General features: G+C 53.4%; 1 protein-coding gene across 13 annotated transcripts in view; it reads right to left on the reverse strand.

The window, feature by feature from the left end:
• TTC7B (tetratricopeptide repeat domain 7B) overlaps positions 1-19287 on the reverse strand; it is a 255087-nt gene that overhangs the window by 16339 nt on the left and 219461 nt on the right. For 12 of the 13 annotated variants that reach the window (XM_045060370.1, XM_045060371.1, XM_023255949.2 and 9 more), the window contains one exon: positions 17277-17479. In XM_045060370.1, the coding sequence (XP_044916305.1) occupies positions 17277-17479 (203 nt within the window). Of the gene's footprint in view, positions 1-17276; positions 17480-19287 lie in introns of those variants that run through there. The other variant, XM_045060377.1, reaches the window with a different exon arrangement.

Consider the following 19287-nt stretch of genomic DNA (forward strand, 5'->3'; position numbering starts at 1 on the left):
CCCGCCAGAAGGGCGTGGAAACCTCGCCCAAGCTCGGTGCTAACTTGTACCTCTGGGTGCAGTGGAGGCTGGCCCAGGAGCGGACGGTGCCGTCTGGGTGGTGGGGCGATGGGTGTGCCCCTCAGCCTGGACGGCCAGCAAAGCTTCCAGACCCCAGCCCTGAAGGCCACCTGGGGATGCGGGTGCATCCGGGCTCCATGGAGAACACCAGCTCCACAGGCAGCCGCCAGGATGACGCAAAGCGGGGAGCCCCCTGCTGGGGGCTGCTGGCCCCAGGCCACCACGGCAGTGCCACGCCCCCGATGGAGACAGACGGTTCTCTCGCGTTCTCTCGCCAACGCGCCAACGCACCGAGACGCAAATGCCGGTGATTCACCACCTGCCACGGGGCACGAGGTCATTTTGGCAGGCGCCTTCCCCACCCCTGCCAGGGTCTGGCACCAGCTATTTTTTCCATGTTTAAAGAGAAACAAACAGAAATGATAAGATACTTCCGATGGGGAGAGAGGACTGGGATTGATAGGCCTTGGAAAATTTTTTCCACAAATAACAAGAGAGATTCCAATCCAGGCAGGAAGGCAGGGCAGGGGGCTCGCTGGCCAGTGCTCTGCCTGCCCCCGAGCGCTTCCCCCTCACGCCCCGTGCCATTCCTGGTGCGCCAGAGGACAGGAGAGCTACCCTCTAGTGAGAGAAGAAAACAGGCAATTTGCTCAGAAATGAGGATTTTTACCAAAACTTTTGCCCCAGGGCTCCCAGACCTTGTCCCAGGACTGGAACAGTGACAATGGCAGATGAGCTAGGGGACTTGTGGGAGCAGCTGCCCGCAGGGAGCCACATGGCTGCTGTGGAAATGGGACAGAGACTCGGCGTGGCACTTTCTTTTCCAGCATGATTGAGCTCTTATCACTGACCACTTCAATATGGAATAAATCAGCATCAAGATTAGAGTCATTTCCTCAAAAATCCCCCAGCACTCTAAAGAGAGGAGCACGGTGATGTGCCCGGTCTCCGGAACAGAGGCTTTTTGGGCTCTGCTGTTGGATGGGCTGTAGCTAACAAGGAGCCTTCTCCCAAGCCAAGCCCAAGCCCAGAGCTCCCAACAGATCTGGGAGGGGTCGAGCCGCTCATTTGCAGGGACACGGGACACCGGAAGAGCAAATCAAAGCAACAGCAAGGATTGCTCCCGAGCTGCAGTACGTGTGACTTTCACGCCACGTGGGTTTAGGAAAGGTAATACTGTGCCGCTCCCTGGGGCCCGCACAGGTGGCTGCTCACAGCCCAGGGGGACCTGCCCAGAGGCTCTGGCTGCCAAGGAGCTGAGGGGACGAGGTCTCAGCCTCCCTGTAACCCACTCGGGCACCCGCTGCTCTCCAGTGGTGATGCTGTGCCGGGGAGTGAGCCCTCTCCTTGTCTCAAAGAACGGTGAAGAGCAGGACCATGGGGAGACCCAACGGCCATCCTCTGTGGCCTCTGGGGGATCTCTTCACCTCACACATGATTCTCACAGCCACACTGTTTTGGGAGAAGGAGGGCCTGGAAGACTAGAAGCTGCCAGGCAGATCTTATGTGCTGGGAGTGCTCAGAACTGTGTTCAACCTTTACGACAGCTCTGCTAAGGTGTTATGTAGGAGAGGGTTAAATTTTCTTCTTTAATGCTTATTTTAGAGAGACAGAGACAGAGAGAGAGAGAGAACGAGCAGGGGAGGGGCAAAGAGAGAGGGAGACAGAATCTGAGGCAGGCTCTGCTGAGCTGTCAGCAGAGTCTGACGTGGGGCTCGAACCCATGAACCACGAAATCATGACTTGAGCCCAAGTCGATGCTCAACTGGCTGGGCCACCCAGGGGCCCCCTGTATGACAGAGGTTAAATAACATGTCCAAGGTTAAATAGCATGTCCAAGGTCCTACGCATCGCCAATGAATGGGAGAGCTAGAATTCAAATGTAGGACTTTTCGCTCCAAACCACACCTTCCTTCCTGCCACCCACCCAGGCAATTCTGAGTCTCGTTCCCCTGAGCCTCCCCGTAGCTGTTCTGTCTCTATCTAGAGTGGCAAGGTGAGCTCCACTCTACCTGTCCCACGAGTACCCGCCGCCCTGGAAGTCCTGAGGCAGGGACACATGTGTTCTTCTCTGCCTACCCACTGCTCCCCCATTGCCTCCCTTCCCCCCGTGAAACCACCTAGATCTGTACGTCCAGTGTTGTGCTGGTCTGCTGGCCCTCTGAGAGAAAAGAAAAAGCCCTGATTTGTAGTGCTTGCCAGTTTCTAGGGTATCAAGGCTCCCACCATGGCTGGTTTCAAGCTACCCATGAGGTCACTCTGGGCAGAGCTGGGAAAGGATGAACGGAGCTGGCTGGCCGGCTCTGGCACACACTGCCTGCATCTAGTGGCGAGCAGGAGCCGCAAGAGGCCCCTGGCCCAGTAGCAGAGGGACCGCAGAAGATGCAGGTGATGCTGGCGCCATAAGATCCGCCCATCCTGTCGGCCAAAGCACACTGCTGTCTTGATGGTGGAGGGGGGTCGGCACAAAACTTCTATTTTCTTCAGGGTTAAGGATGCAGAAAGGGAGCAGAGGGACACGTTTTCTTCTGTCATTGAGCAATCTGACTTGCGGGAAGCTTAAGGCACCACTGAACCACCCTCAGAACACCTCCCACATCCGGGAAAACGGGGCTGGGGGCTTCGTTTCTCCCCTTTAGTCTCCCAAGATCATCCAGCAACATAGCCCTTTCGGCCTGATTTCTCTAAAGCCAATTTTCTTGTCAACTGGGCTGTGTCCCATGTCATACTTGCTGGTGGGCATGTGGGCGTCCGCGTGGTGGCAGTGGGGGGGGGTGGGTAGCTGGAGGGGGCTGTTGCCGGCAAGAAGGATGGGATTGTAGCTGGCTTTCTTTCATCATGCCAGAGGCAGGAGCAGATGCATCACCTCTGTGTAAGATGCCAGGCAGCAGGTAAAGAATTTAACAGCTTGTGGGAGTTCTAATTAGATTGCCAATTATAACTCGATTGACCTGCCTGGCTTTGAAAGGCCTGGAAAAACGCATGTTGTCTGTAGGAAGAAGCAGATTTTGCTTCTAGTTTGTTCTGGGGGATCCCTGCAGGGATCACTTGCTTGGACTTTGGTTCTAGCCCCATGCATCTGTCTGGACTCCCGCCGCCCCGGATGCAGAGGAGGAGAGAAAACCCGCGGGGGTGCAGGGAGGGAGAGAGATTCGGATCCCTGTGGGGGGGAGCCGTTGTCTGCAATAGGCATCTTTGCTCCTTTCTTTATGAAGAAAGACTCAGCATCATGTCCCCTAGGCTCCCCTGCAGGGTTGGGCCAGCAGTTTCTCCTTCATTCGGAAGGACATCAGCCAGCATTGCAATTACGGATCTAATCAAAACTGACCTCCTGGTGAGGCCAGATCCCAGGTTGTGTGTGTGTGTGTGTGTGTGTGTGTGTGTGTGTGTGTGTGTGTGTGTTTGTGTGCATGTGTTCAAGAGTCTTTGCAGAAAAGGTCACCGTTGATATCAGCTTGGGGCACGCCCCCTCCCCCGGACATTGGCACCCAGCAGGAGAATCGGGTCTCCAGCAGACACGAGAGGGCATGTTTCACATCCCTCCTAGGAACCAAGGCACCCGTTCACTGTTAGACACCATTCAAGTCCTTCTCGCTCACACATGTGATCCCATCTGATTCTCCCATCACCATCTCTACTCATGGAGGAAGAAACTGAGGCCCAGAGAAGCTCAAGGGCTCCCAGCTCCTCTGTGTGGGACCATGTCTGTAATTCAAGTCATTCTTGTCTCTCACACTTATCACAGTGATCTTGCTCACCAGGACCCTTCCTTCATGGACATCCCATAAACCTCACAGGGCCCTAGGCCGGCCACAGCCCGGAGCCAAGAACTGAGTGGGGCCATGGGAACAAGAGGGCTTGGGGATCTGCAGGGTCAGGCCCAAATCCCAGCTACAGTTTGGATGAGCTGGGTGCACGGGAAAACTGTGTAAATGACCAGAACCCATGTGTCCTCATTAGCCAAGTTACTCTCCCGCTCTGTGAATGCTGGTGCTCCTTGGGTTCCGTCTTTGGCCCTCTTTCTTTCTCTCTCTGACTCGCAGCTCAGCTGCCACCTCCAGGCCACCACTGCTTCCTAACCATGGCCCCTGCCCTGGAATGTTCTGCCTCCAGACCGTGTGCAAGGCTTGTACCTTCCTTCCTCCCATTGCTTCCCTTCCTCCTGTGTTTCCTCTTGTTGGTGAAGTCGTCTTGTCCATCCAGGTACTTGACCCGGGTATCTGAGAATCAGACGAGAACCTTCCAATTCCCTCACCAAGTCTTACTGCATCTGCCTTCTCGAAATCTCTTCTCCTGGACTGTCAAGATGTTATTAGTGGAGTCCAGTCCTTGGTGTCTCTTAGCTTCTACTAACGTATCCTCCACAGCTTCTAGATTGATCACTCCAAAATGCAAACCTGATCTCACTACTTTGTCTTAAGTTTTTTTTAATCTTGAAAAATTTCAAGCATGCAGAAAATTCGAAAGGCTGATATAATGAACATCTATATACCTATCACCTAAATTTAACAGCTGTTAACGTTTTTCACACTTGCTTTATCTGTTTTGGGGGCAAGCATTAGTATTTTGAAGTAAACTATAGGCACTGTGACACTTCATCCCTAAATACTTCAGCAGGAATCTCTTAAAAAGAAAAAAAGAAAGAATGTTTCCTTACAGAACCACCTCTAACAAAATTCATAGTACCCGCTCACCATTGTCTACTAACTGGCCCCAACTGTCCCATGTAGATCTCCAAGAGCTAGTTTGTTTACTAGGTATTCAAGCTCCATCTTTCCCTAACTTGTGGAAGGGTCGACATCTCTACTCTGCTGCTGAATCCTGGCCTCCAGGTCACACCTTCGGTGGAGCCGTGTCTGTCCCTCTTCCCTCATGACACCAGACAACCTGTGACCTGTACCTCTGTCTACCAGAGCCCCTGTGACTTTTTTTTAAATACTTTTTTAAAAGTTTATTTATTTTGAGTGTGCGGGGGCGGGGGGGGGGGAGACAGCGGGGGCAGGGCAGAGAAAGAGAGAGAAAGAGACTGAGAGAGAGAATCCGTGCAGTCAGCACAGATCCTGATGTGGGGCTTGAACCTCATGAACCTCAAGATCATGACCCAAGCAGAAATCAAGAGCCAGATGCTTAACCGCCTTAGCCACCCAGGTGCCCCTCCCCTGTGACTTTTCCTACACTTACTTATACATGTTTATGGCTCTCCTTCGAGACTTGAGGGGAGTGGTCTAGTCCAGTATCCGGCACAGAACCAGGCTCCACGCAGCTTACGTACATCGTGCCATTTAATTCTTACAGCAGTAACTAAGAGGCCATTGTGCGGAATCCATGATGCTGAAGGTAAAGCCAGAACAATACCTGACACAGAGAAGGTGCCGGTGCCCAAGTGCCGGGTCCCTTCCTGCTCACAAGCCTCCAGCTGAAGATGTTCTGAAAGGCTTGAAGAGAAACAATGCCTGCAGAGGTATCTGAAGAGGCAGGTGAGGAATACCAAGCAGATGAGGAAAGGGAGGGAAGAGAGATCACGCGGGAGGTGAAAGCGGTCAAGTAACCGTGGGGCCAGGGGGTCTGCTGCCAGGCAAAGCGGCTGGAGTCCCAGGGACCCTGGCAGAGGAGTTCTCAAAGGGCTTTCCTAAAGCTCCTGCAGGCCTGGAGCTTTCTGGATGCAGGGGCCCAGATCTGGGAGCTAGGGGCGGGCCCTCAGAGGGTGGTTCTGGTCTCCCTCTGCAGCAGGTCGCCAAGGCCCCGGGGAGGGACATCCGGGGCAAGGCTGCCTCCAGACCCTGGGCGGTGCTCTCGCCCAGTGCCCCTGGAGGGAGCCTCTGCACACTGGCACCCCATTCCTTGGTCAGCGGCGCTCACTGGCTTCCGAGAGCAGGGGCTCTCCAAGGAAAGGGCCCAGAGCATGCTTCTGTGATCTGTGCAGGGGAGGGGGCCTGCCTTGGCTCCAGGCCACCACCCTCCTAGAGTCCGAGGGTTTGAGGCTTGGTGAGTTTTGGTATTTTGTCACTGATCCGTTTGTCATTCCTTCCTCCGAAGCAACCCCTCACCCCCACTCCTTTGGCAACGGGAGGGGTGCCAAAGGCTACTCTCTCCTGCGCCCAGCTGGGCTCATAAATCAGTGCTGATCCTGCTGATCCAGGCTGTGAGAAGGGGTGCTACACAGCAGGGGGGCCAGGTAAGAGGCAAGTGGGGAGACCAAGTCTTGACTCCAATTGGGAGCAAAATTGAGAGAGGATGCAAGCTCAGCGGATGCTACACGACCCACCAAGACAGGCTCGAGCCCCCTACTCCCCTTCTCCCCAGAGCAATGAGCAGGCTTCTCCGGGGCCAGGGCCTACCCTCGAGGAGTCCTGGGAGCTCGTCTCTTCCCCACCCCCACCCCGATGTCAAAAGGCAGATGCCACCACTCACTTCACAGACAAAGTGGACGTGAAGCCTTCGGGAATGATGCGGTCAGGATTCCTGGTTGGGTCTGCCACCGGCTGCCCTGTGCTCTTGGCAAGTCTCTTCCCCCCTCTGGCCTCAGCTTCCCCATCCGTAAAAAGGGGTGCTTAGACTACAGAATTTCGTTGGTGTTCTAAATCCTGCGATGCCTCCGCTCTCTGGTGAGTGTTAGGTCCAAAGATGTCCCGGCCGCTTTAGGCTCTCACCCCTGATACTGGTGAAGAAACGCCAGAAGCAGTACCTGGGAGAAACTTCCAGGGTGTCCTCCCCAGACCTTTGGGTTGAAGGGTTTTATGCTTAAACTGAAGCTCTAGACAACATGTGTGCAGGCATGTCCCAGAGAGAGCCCAGGAGCACTCCTGGGGAGCGGGGAGCCTCTGGGACTAGCACTGAATGATGGGGAAGCCATTCAGACAAGAGGTGGGTTGGGGACAGCCAGCCCAGGTGGACCCGAATGCCACTTTCTCATGGCGACAGCCCTCTTGTTGACTTCAGGGACAGGCGGTGTGGGGGAGGAGGGTGCTGTAGCAGGGCTCAAATCTAGGGGGGCCTGAAATAAGGAAGGGGAATTGGGGGCAGGTATCTGGGAACACAGAACAACCCAGATAAGGGAAAACTTGGATCAGACAGTCTGATCCAAGCCAGGGAGCAGCAACAGTGGCAAGGCAGGAATGCGGTGGAAGTGAAATGTCAAATCATACTGGAATAATGGGCCAGAATTTCTAAGAATAAATGGTTTGGATAGAGTATGTCAGGTTTTAAATAATTTTAGATCATAATTACTAATGAGACACTGAACTGCACTGCCTGTAATTAGTCATCTAAGACTCCCAAACAGAAAATAGAAATAAACACAGAATTAATTTTTTCCTTAAGCCGCGGCGAAGGAAGGCCCGGTGACATGGCTTGTATTTCGGAGCCTGCGCCGGGTCTGTGATTTCAGTCCTCGCTGAGAGCCGGGTGGCCTGATGCCATATCTCCTTGGCCAGCACTGAGAAAATGCTGCAGTGGGAAGGAGGAATCTGAAAACCAAGCAGAAAATGTCTGCAGAGAGTATCTCTGCACCAAAGGATGCTGTTTGGGGTGGGAGGGCTTTTAGTGCGGGAGGGGTTGGCAAGATCAAGGGCCACAAGCCACACAGGAGCCACGTGGGTGCGGAAGTTCTACATCTCCAGGTGACACTCCTTTTGCTCCGAGGAGGACATACACACCAACAAACGGAACATGCTTTAAGCTAAAAATACGCATTTTCAAAAGGATGTGAGGACATAGCTTGAGTCATAAAAAAAAAAACCCTTTCAATTACCTGGTTCTTCCCCCAAATAATTTCCAATCCCTCCCCCTATTCAGATGTCCTCCCCATGTGGCTCGCACCTCTGACCTGGCTCTGGGAGGCTCACTGTCGCTACCGCTGCAGGCATCCTACCCCCAAACGGGTGTGGGCACCGCGCAAACCCAGTTAGAGCGACACGGCCCCCTCTCCTCTCCCCAGAGGAGCCCACCCTCAAGGGACACGTCTTGGTGCTGTGGCAACAAGGGAAGCCGCTTGAATCTGGGTTTGGGGTAGGCATGGGGGTTACAAACAGAGGCTCCCACAGCCTGGGGCCAAGATCAGAAGTCACACCCTGAACAAGACACCAGGCTCACAGTCTATGGAGGGAACCAGATAAAAAGGGCTGAGGATGTGTCCTGGGTCACCATCGGGGCAAGTGAAGAGATGACTGGGGGGTGGCTGACAGAAACTCCACAAGAGAACTCATTTGAGCAGAAGAATCAGTGTTTGGGTGTCTGTTTTCCTTAAACAGGAAATGGTATTTAATGATATTTGTATGGCACCCTGGGGCAGGAGGACCGGGCTGCTCTAGGCCACATGTGACACACTACCCCCTTTCCTTGGCACTCCCGAGGGCAGAGGCTGTCCCCTCTTTGGCTCATCTGTAACCACAGGACAGAGGCGAGATGCTCTGGCCTAAAGGGCAAGAGAGTCTGGGGCCTGGGAAGAGGGTCTCTGCATCAGAGGCGGGGCTACTGCCTGGATCGGCACAGCCTCAATCCCTTGGTCCCTGCCACGTCCACCTGTCTGCCTCGGTGCCCCAGGCTGCCTGGGGACGGCCATTTCAGCATGGGGTCTCTGGGATGGGCCGTGGAGCCTGACATCCGGCTTAGAGGGGGAGTGCCTCTGGGGAGGACGAGGGGTGAGAAAGCACAGGGGTGCGGCCCAGGAAAGGCATCAATCTTTATAAATTTACTGTTTCACTTTCTAGTCTGAAACTAGGTCTCTCATGGGCACAGTTATTATGGGTCAGCTTTTCGGAGGGTGATCGTCTCACTGAATGAGAGACAGAGAGCAGGCAGCCTGGGACACATGGGGCCTGGAAGACCAGGGCTGACCGTGGCAGGATGGCCTGGACACTGCTCCACAGCAGCCTCTGGCCTACGGATGGTGACCACTGCCACCCCCAAATGGGGCACAGGGGCTGACAAAGAAGCATGCGCTTGGGGACAACAAGACAGGGTGTCTGAACTTGAGAGGGGCCCACTGCTGCCCCCCAGGGCCCCGGGGCAGAGGGCTGCCCCTCTGGAGCAGGTGCTACAGGTTGGCCTGGGGACCTGGCTGGGCCAAGCACGCCTGGCAGGAGCCCCACCTTATAGCACAACACGTCCTCTTTGAGACCCGGCCTGTGACACACTCAGATCCCACTGCACTGGAAGGTTCCATCAACTAGCTGACTCGGCCTCCATGGTCTCATGTGAAACTGTGTGGCTGCATCCTCCAGTCCCCGCCTCGGTGTCACTTCCTGTACTCGTGGTGGGAAGGGACTGTGCCAAGGCCAAGCCAACAAACGCCCAAAGGACTCCGCATAGAGAAATAGTTAGCCTAGTTAAAAATAGCGTGTTCCCATGACACCTGCTCAAAGTCCATTCAAGGGAGATGGCACCCGGTGCTTTGGGGGTCTTTGTAAAAGGGGAATGATGACATCTGTCAAGGTCAAGTTGGCTCTTGAACTTGTTTTTCTCCATCTCTCCCTGCCATACCTCAACTACCTGACACTCCTGGTCTACACTGGCCGCTGTGTCACCACAGGCATGGCGCCTTCCCCCGACAGATCTGCAAAGAAAGAACCCTATATTGGTTCCACAAGTGCTTCAAGAGAGGGAAGTCAACGGGCCGAAGGCCCCTCTGCAGGGGTGGGTGGGTAGGGGTCAAGAAAGGCTCCTCAGAGGTGTGACATCTGAGCTGGCCTCCATGGCAGGCTCTGCCCTCCCTGCTACCCAGGCCAGTCTATGGAGCCTGCCCAGAACCCCCTTCAGGTCCAGGGCCTGCCGCCACCCTGGTCTGGCCCCCCTGAGCCCAGATGCTTCCTGTCTCTGCCTGACAAACCACACCATGCCTTCCTACTCTTTTTGGCTTTAATAAGCTGGACTACGGGCTCCAGAGAAACAGCAAGTAATACTTAAAGGCAAAAGCACGAGCTTTTGGCCAACCACGTTTCATGACATATTCTTATTTCAGCTCCTCCGGCTGCTGAAATTCGGTTCAGAAGGAAAGCCACGCCCATGGGCAGATCTTTTGGAAAGGAGATGCCTCCCTCACTGTCAAGTAGATACAGAGGGGCTTCCACCGACTCAAATTATATAGAATGAGAGTAGCGTTCACAGCTAGTGTTTGTGGAGAGCGATGCAGCCCGTATGAGCTCGTTTAACCACACAATAACACGGAGGGGTACTATGGTTACCCCTGTTAAACAGCTGACATAACGGAAGTGCAGGAAGATTAAGGAACTTCTCTCGGGCCACACTGTTAGAATGTGACAAAGCTGGGACCTGAACCCAGGCAGGCTGGCTCTCGCGCCGGGCTCTGAACCCCTGTGCCATGCTATCACTCAAGCTGTAGGCGCTTCTGTAGACTCCACAAACATCCAATCTTAGTATCGTCCAGCCCTGGATCTGCTCTTAATTTGCAGTGTAGCCTGGGGCCGGTCACCAAGAGCAGTCTCCCCAGCAGTAAAAAGAGAAATTGTCCACTTCAGCACATATCGTGAGAACGAACGCATCAGGTAGGACCTATGAGGTTTTCAATTTCTTTGTAAAGGTTATTATATTCATGCCAAATACTAAGAGCTCTGGAGAGGGCCCTGAGCTACTAATGGGGCTAAAATGTAGTGTGTGCTACTAAAAGAAGGGAGAGAAGGCAGAATAAAGAACAAAGACCTAATCCCCCAACAGAATGCGCCACTTCTTCTCTTGCACTGTTAGTTTGAATCCCAGTTACAGCGAGTGAAGATACTGGAGAAATTGAGCGTCGTACATTTAAGAGTACTCTCCGTAAGCACACAGATGTGTAGGGAAGGGAGAACATCTAAATATTTCATTAGGTCCTTCTTCAAAGAAAAAAACCGGTCTTAATTTGAAAAGCATTTTTAAAAAAAAAAACAATCAAGTAAATAAAATGCAATTAGTAGATAAAAGAGCCTTCTCATTTGACTATGGCAAGGCTTTGTTCCTGCCAATCATTCTATGGACAGGAAGAAAATTGATCCTTCAGATGAAAGAGATCCATTTCCAAAGATCAGCGTTTGAAAGAGGAAGGGGATCTTGATGCTATTTCATTGGCTTAATTGTCTTACCCAGAGTAGCAACAGAGATCAAGGGCCCCTCTTCAAGACAGGTTTTGCCGCGGGTAAACGAGCCGCGCCGAGGTGAAACCCTGCCCGATGTGTCTGTGCCCTGGGCCGCCCTCGACCCCAGAGCCCCCCGGACAGACTGATGCCGAAAGCAGACAGATACACAGACACAGGATGCCTGTCTCTGGAATGAACCCCTGCAGCTCCATCCCATTCATTCTGCACCTCTCTGCCAACAGAGGCACAAACTGGAAAGCATGCTTCTGACCAGTAAAAGAGGAGACACAAGCAATTTCCCCTCCAAATCTCCTTCAACAGATGGACGCTTGAAAAGATGGGAGAGAGAAGAAACACCGAAGGTTCAGAATTTAGCAGTGCAAGTCGCCGGAGGGAAGCCAGAGCTCACCTCTTTCCCTCGATCCCAACCCTCTCTGCCATCCTTCTGGCTCCTCATGCGGAATGGGGTGAAGCCTTTTCTCACGGTAAACAGGCATGTAAGCCCGAAGACAGTTAAAAGAAAGCTCCAACTTCGGGCCCTTCTTTGAACTTCAGAGGAGCCTTTTTTGCCTCTGAACAATGTCGTTAGCCAGCCTCGTTGTGACGAATACTTCTGGATCAAACTTTAGAGCTGTTAAAACAACTTAAAATGTAGTCACAATCCATAAGACATAACCCACTGCACTGCATAATTGATGTCCTCCTTCCAAACCCACCGTCGATGTGATGTGCCTCTGCTATTTCGTTTTTTTTTTTTTTTTTAACGTTTATTTATTTTTGAGACAGGGAGAGACACAGCATGAACGGGGGAGGGTCAGAGAGAGAGGGAGACACAGAATCTGAAACAGGCCCCAGGCTCTTGAGCTGTCAGCACAGAGCCCGACGTGGGGCTCGAACTCACAGACCGAGAGATCACGACCTGAGCCGAAGTCGGACGCTTAACTGACTGAGCCACCCAGGCGCCCCTGCTATTTTGTAATAGAACGCGCTTTTCCAACAGCTCAGCCATTCTCCCTGCGTCTTTCCCACTAATGCACTGCTGTGGAACAGAAGTACAATACTACTTCTAACATTGTTAATGTCACTTCATATTTCTGATGTTTCAGAAAACATTAGATGATGGAGAAACCCCTTCAAGACAGCCTGTGTACGGGGGCGCCTGGGTGGCTCAGTCGTTAAATGTCCAACTCTTGATTTTGGCTCAGGTCATGATCTCATAGTTCGTGAGATTGAGCCCCATCTTGGGCTCTTTGCTGAAAGCGCGGAGCCTGCTTGGGATTCTCTCTCCCTCTCTCTCTGCCCCTCCCCTGCTCACATGCCCACGTGTATGCTCTCTCTGTCTCCCCAAATAAATAAACATTAAGAAAAAAAAAAAAAAAGATAGCCTGAGTATGAAACTGTTAGCCAGAAGCCATCTTGACTGCACTGGGGGTTTTCATGTCTTATGATCCTTCCACAGAAGACAAGCCTCAGCCACAGTCCTTGGGCAAATGGCCTAGCCTAACCCATCACCTCCAACCTCCTCTCTTCCCAGCCATCTTCCCCTCTCGTTGGGGAGATCCACCAGTGGTTTCTTACCACTACTTCCTCTGGGGGAGGTGGTGAAACTTACCACCTTCCCCAGTCTTCAGGCTGCCCTCCTTTGAATGACTGATGGCTTCTATCCCTTTCTAGGCCTTGTCTTGGGAACTTCAACATTCAAGAGGATGGCCCCTATGTTTTCTCTTCTCTGAGCGTCAGCTCTGGAATATCACTGCCTCTGTTGCACAAAGACTTGCTTTAGGTGAAGGCTGACCCCTGACGCCATCTCTCCTCCTGCCCCCTGCAGAGGTGCAGGCTCTGGCTCACCAGTGCCTCTGTTAAGCCCCTCCTCCCCTGGTTCCTCTCAGGCTCACAGCCCTCTTCAGAGCCCTGTGTCCTTCCCTCCATGTGCTGTCCACTCTGGGAGCCCTGGGCAGCACCGTCCCCCTCCCCCCAGCCTTTGTTCCATGCCTTTTCTCAACCTGTCAAGTGGTTTAGAAGAAGACCTGAGCATCCTGGTAATATGATCTAGGATACATTTATTTCTTAGCAATACTTTCCCCTCCTCGCCTTATCAGCTCCTCTCCGTATCACCTTCCTGGCTCCCTGCCATGCTCATTCGTCTCCTGAAAGTTCTTGTTCTTTTCATCCTCCAATCTCACACATTGCCCCCATGAGCCCAGGCTGATGTTATCAGATGTTGAGCAGATGTCCCTGTTTGCAGAGCCTGTCTCTGTCCTGGTAATTCCGTCCTTGGCTACCTTGAGTCTCTATGCCTGCCCTTGGCCTGAGCAGTGCTGCCCAGCTGCCCCCAGCCCACCGACAGCCCTGTTTCCCTCCCCCCACCCCCACCCCCACCCCCCACTCCAGGTCACAGGACAACTGATGTGGAGAAGGGTGCTCTGTGTTTCATTAATTCATCTTGGGTCCTGGGGATGACACATGGCATGGAAATGTATGTAAATGTATTCACTTTTGAAAAATGATATGAAAATATGTCTTTAGATTTTCTGGGAAAAGTCTGATCATTCTATGAATTCCTCCCCTTGTCAACAACATTACTTTGTAATTCCTTATCCCTTCAGCTCCCTGCTCCCTTAATACCTGCCCACACTCAGCTCTCTGCCTCCCTTATCTTGTGCCAAATCATTATTAATGGTAAACACATTATTTCTCTTCTCCCTTCTCTCTATATGTGAATTTAAACATATAGATGAAGGCTGAAACGATTAGAAAAGTGTTCATTTTCACTGGGTGTAATTTACTTTTCTTTTGTCGGGTCTGACCTTCTAGTAACTTTAGTGAATACCATCTGCCTCCAAGTCATTACTGCTTTTCTAACAATATTAACGTGTTTGCATTTCTGCTTAAATCGTCCCTGTCCTTCGAGCCGGACAATCTGGCACATGCTATTGCTAACAAGCCCTAGAAGCTAACCAATCCTTGTTCTTCACGAAACAGGCAGAGCTTCTGACCGTTGGGTTCTTCGCACTCTCCATCTGCCACCTGGGCTCCACCTGTAACAGACGCGGCTTCCTTCCTTCAGAAGAGCTCCCTCCGACTGTCCCTCCGGCTCCCCTCCTTCCTCTCCAAGCCTGACTGCTGGCGTGGACGCACTTTCCACTCTCTGGTTTTTTCTATGACCCACAATCGGCCGGTAGCCGGCTCTTTCCCTGGGAACCCCTGTGGTTGACTCTCGTGGTTGGCTCTCCGGCGGTCTCCAGTGCTCGTGCTCTTCAAACTCCTCATTGTGATCTTCTGAGCCTCGCCCTGGCCTGACCCAAGCCCTCACTTGCACACTCCTCGCCCCGAGTGTCAGAACCGTCATCTTGGCTGTTTCTACCCTGCTTCCAGCACAGAAGTCTCGAGCTCCTGGCTCCTCCCTGGGACTCGGCCTGGTAAGAGGCCTCTGACCTCTCTGTTGACCCCTTCCCCTCAACTTAGGGGCATGCAAATCAGTCTGGTTTCTATGAGGGCAGAGGCAAGGACCTACTGTGCCTTAATAAAGAGATTTCGGTTCTGTGTTTAATTTGTGTCTGGTGCTAGTATTGACCCCATTTACACATCTGAGGACGCTGAGGCACAAAGAGGGTGACTTACCCATGGTCCCCAAACCAGTGAGGGACACAGCTGGGATTCTAATCTCACACCTTTTCTGGCCTGGAGCCTCATCCTTAGCTTCTATTGCAAAGGCTGCCTCCTTCCCTTATTATGCTCCAAGCCATAGAAACACAGCTTTTCTGTGCAGCCTGGGGCCGGAGGGCCTGGGGGGCCTGGGGGCCGCCCCCCCCCCCCCCAGATACCAGGAGATCCAGCAGCACCAGCGGGAAGGGAATCTGCCAGCCGTGAGATGGACCGTGGGGGGTAGTCTGGAGAACACAGGCCACGGTGCATCATTTACAAGGTCACCAAGAAGGAACCATCCACTCTGCCCTTTGGAACTCACACCAAGTATAGTCATTGAGCAGTATTTTGGACTCCAAGAATCAAGACCTAAACTTTGTAGGCCTGCTGGCCTCAACCTGCCTCTAGTCTGCGTAGTTTCTGCATATGTCAGGATGCACTGAGAAAAGTCTTAAGGGTTTATGATTACTGTTTTCTACTGGCAAGAATGCCTTTGAGCCAGACAAGGCTCAGACATTGCTGGTGATGGCCTGGCCTCACCTGGGTCCCGCTCACCAGCTCCCCTCACCAGGCCTGAGGCTACTCCTTTTGAAAGGCGAGCATCTGACATTTGTTGGAGAGCTCGGGTGACTCGAAAAGCTCCAAAGGTGAAACAGAAAACTTTCCTGGTGCGATCTTCCTACTCGATCTTTTGTCTCATGTTCCCCTTGGGGATGAACAAGAAATACTTGTCTGAATAATTCATAGGCCCCGAGGTAGAAATATGCTGCTTCTTTTCAATAAAAAGGCTGGGTACACGGTGTTGATTATACCTCTTCTGCAATGCTCTACCAAAAAGCACAGAGATCTGAGAAGCTCTGTACCAAATCCCTCTTACAACAGGGAGACAAAAATGAAAAGCCATGTAATATTTTTAATCAAACAAACTAATGCTTGGATAATATGGAAAATTACTTATAAAGCTGTACCAAGCTACAAAATGTTCATAAAGGGAAGGTGAAAAAAAAATCAAGTAGCTGTAATTATAAGGTCTGATTTATTTTTATTTTTTTTAATGTTTATTTATTTTTGAGAGAGAGAGAGACAGACAGAACACGAGTGGGGGAGGAGCAGAGAGAGAGGGAGGCACAGAATCCGAAGCAGGCTCCAGGCTCCGAGCTGTCAGCACAGAGCCCGACATGGGGGTTTGAACTCACGAACGGTGAGATCATGACCTGCGCCGAAGTCGGATCCTTAACCGACTGAGCCACCCAGGCGCCCCAGTCTGATTTGTTTTTAAAACAGAAAACTAGTAGTTAGTTATTTTTGAAACTGCTGAAGCCCTTCTACATCTTGCAGTATCATTAAGAGACGTAGCAAGAGAACTAAGGCTTTGGGATCCTTTGGAGAACATTTTATTTCTTAGGTACTAAACCACAGCCTCCTAGCGTTGGAGGAGGTTCCCAGCCTATTTAGTTGCTTGTTTTCATTTTACAGAAAGGAAACGGGGGGCAGACAGCTTAGGGTCTTTCTTTTTGTGAACTTAGGCAGGCTCACAAGTTAAAGAGTGAGCAACTGACACCACAAGGTCCGGAACGCTGTTCCCAGACTTCCTGGTCCACTGCTCACTCTTTGTATCACACACTGACCACTGATTACGGACACCAGGCTCCCAAGGGCTGCTGACACGAAGGCCACCTCAGTTTCACCACAAGTCTCCTCTGTCCCGTGGCTCACGAAATCACAGATATCCCACCACTAAGTACGAAGCGCGAATCCCAAACGTCAGCCTGGCGTGCAGGCCCAGAGAAGCAGTATGGCTTTTCATCGGCAACTCAGACTTTGGTTAGCTTTTGAGTTTCCATTCAGACTCATGGGAGAATAACAGGAGATCGGCGGCTTTGTGGGGCAGTTGTGCTCAATGCGTGTGCCTAACACAGTAATGCCACCAATGCGAACCCCGCGGAGGGATCAGTCTGCTCCCCCACTCCACTGAAAACGAGGTGGAGGGACAGCCGACTCCACGCAAGGCAGGGAGAGGAGCAGCCAGGCAGCCCCCAGGCTTCAGGCGCACATGCATTTCTGGGGAGCCACCACACCACGCGCAGTGTGGAAACCGGGTGACTTAGCTGGGTCCTCTCGGTACCAGAGGGCCCATCCCGCCCTCCTCTGACAGGATGCCCCTGTCAGCCAGTAGCCTCGGGGACAAGCTGGAGTCTCCCAGGGTGGGGACACCCTCCCGAGGTGGCAGCACAGAGACCAAGGTGACAGTGGCAGTGCCCAGGAGACTAGTGACTCATGCCTGCCCCTTGCGCGGAACAGGACCGCTGGGCAGGGCTGCCAGGGCTGTGCACCGCCAACTCCCAGGGGCTCCATAAACCACACAGAAATGGCGCCGCTGGCTCTGTGCTGTGTGACAGCCTGGCAGGCTAACCACATGGGCCTCCGAACCGGAGGAGACCCGCCAGTCGCCCCGAGGGGAGCCCCGGCCCGGGAACGGGGTCCCGGCCTGGCTCTGAGACTCACCAGTCGCTGCATGCTCTTCACGTGGGTGGGACTGATGGATAAGGCTTCTTCATACCACCGCCGGGCCTCGTCGAGGTTTCCCCGGAGCTCGGCAACCTGGCCACGCATGTACAGGACGTTGTGGGACATCGGGAAGAGGTTGGCGGCTTCCTGAGTACAGGCCGTGGCTTCTGCAGGCTTCCCAATGCCAATGTAGACTTCAGCTGTGGGAGGGAGAGCAGAAGACAGATGCTTTACTGGTTTGCTGCCCTTCTGAGGCCCTGCGAACGGCTGTGACTCTAGTTGGGGACACTTACATCCCCCCCACGGGAGTCTGGCAGGGGCCCATCTGGAATCCGCAGGGCCCAGAGCCAGCCAGTCCCCCAGCCTGAGTCGAAACAGCTGCAGTGACGGCCCTTCCCGCCCTCCGTTACAACGGGACTCGAGTCTCTCTGGCTGCAGGGCCTTGGAAGGTACACGAGTCGCCACCAGCCAGAGGGGAGTGAGGCCTGCCTGGCGCCACCCCCCACCCCCACCCTCAGGGCTGACCTAGGGCACCTTGGTGTCCGGGGCACCCGCCCTCGGCTCTGACAACCACAAAGAAAGGGCCGGAACGAGCTGAAGGCCAAGAAAAGCAGAGGCACACGGCCCCTCAAGGGGGACAGCTCTGCCCTCCGGCCTGTTTTCCTGATGCCAAAAAGCATACAGAGGGAGCGGACTGTGGCTGCCATGTTCACGGGCATGAAATAAAACGGCGGCTCCATCAGACCCTGCCCTCCGACCAGTAAAAGCTACTGCGCCCTGGAGACCATTAACTGTATGACACCGACAAAGCCCTTTGAAAACCAAGCTGTCACTTCCAAAAAGGCAGGAAAACGACCTTTCCTGCAATGTCAGGCCTCAGCTCTCGCCGGTGGAGTCCCGAATCGCTTTGCGGCCCCTGCCTCCCAAAGGGCCCATCGCGCACGGCCGCCCGCCTGTCTCTCGGGCACACTCAAGTGCCCTCTTCTCCTGAGGCCTGTGACCCCGGCACCACCTTCTTCCCGGTGCTGGGCAGGTGTCTCCAAAGACTTCAGACCCCTCTCCTCTCTCCTCACCGTATCTGTCAGGACTACCGCCTGGAGTCCTACTGGGCCGGCCGCAGTGCCCTGGGGCCTACTGACTGCTTCTACCTCCAAGGCAGCCCCCGGCTCATCGGCTCCTGCCTGGACCCCCACCCCCTCACCCCTGGTGGTCAGCGACATCTGCACCCATGCGCCCAAGTTACACATACAGTAAAATGTTATGTGTCATATAATGCAGGCCAAAGTAGAAGGAGTAGAACACAACACAAAAGAAATAGAAAAGTCCTAGTATTTTCCTTGTGCACTTCACAAGCTGTGTACTGGAGGCCACTTTGGAACTGCCCTGACCAGGGCAGGCCCTCCTTGGGCCCCTCACCTGCTGCCTGCCACACCTGTCTGTCCCACACAGCCGCTGCCAGGTCAGCCTCCTGAGGCAGAGCTCGGGGCCGGTTGTCCCACCTGCAGAAAAGCGCCCCTTCCTGAAGACCTGCTGCTTCTGTTCAGCCCTCACGCCCTTCAGCCTGCCTTCCAGCGGCCTCCCAGGGAGGCCTTCCCTGACCGTCCTGCTTAGCCTGCTGCTCCCCACGTACTCAGCATGACCCTGTTCCATGCTGTTTTCTTGTCCTCCATAATTCCGACCAACAGGTTCCTCTCGTTGGTTTCCTGTGCTGTGTGTCCCCTGCAGAACGTAAGCCATCAGCACACGAGCACAGGGACTGTGTGCGTGTTGTTCACCGCTGTGTCCCCGGGGATGGGAGTAGCACCTGGCCCAGTCAGAGCTCAGGGAAGAGTCGCTGAGCGAATGAATGAATGAATGAATGAATGAATAACAGTAACAACAACAGTAGCTAACATTCATTAAGCATGTGCCTTATGCCAGGAAGTGCCCTCATTTCTCCTTCATCGGCACATGATGCCATAGGTACTATTATTTTATCCCCATTGTACAGATGAGGAAACTGAGGTAC

This window comes from Felis catus, chromosome B3 (assembly GCF_018350175.1).
Source record: "Felis catus isolate Fca126 chromosome B3, F.catus_Fca126_mat1.0, whole genome shotgun sequence".
In the NCBI taxonomy this organism is placed as follows: domain Eukaryota; kingdom Metazoa; phylum Chordata; class Mammalia; order Carnivora; family Felidae; genus Felis; species Felis catus.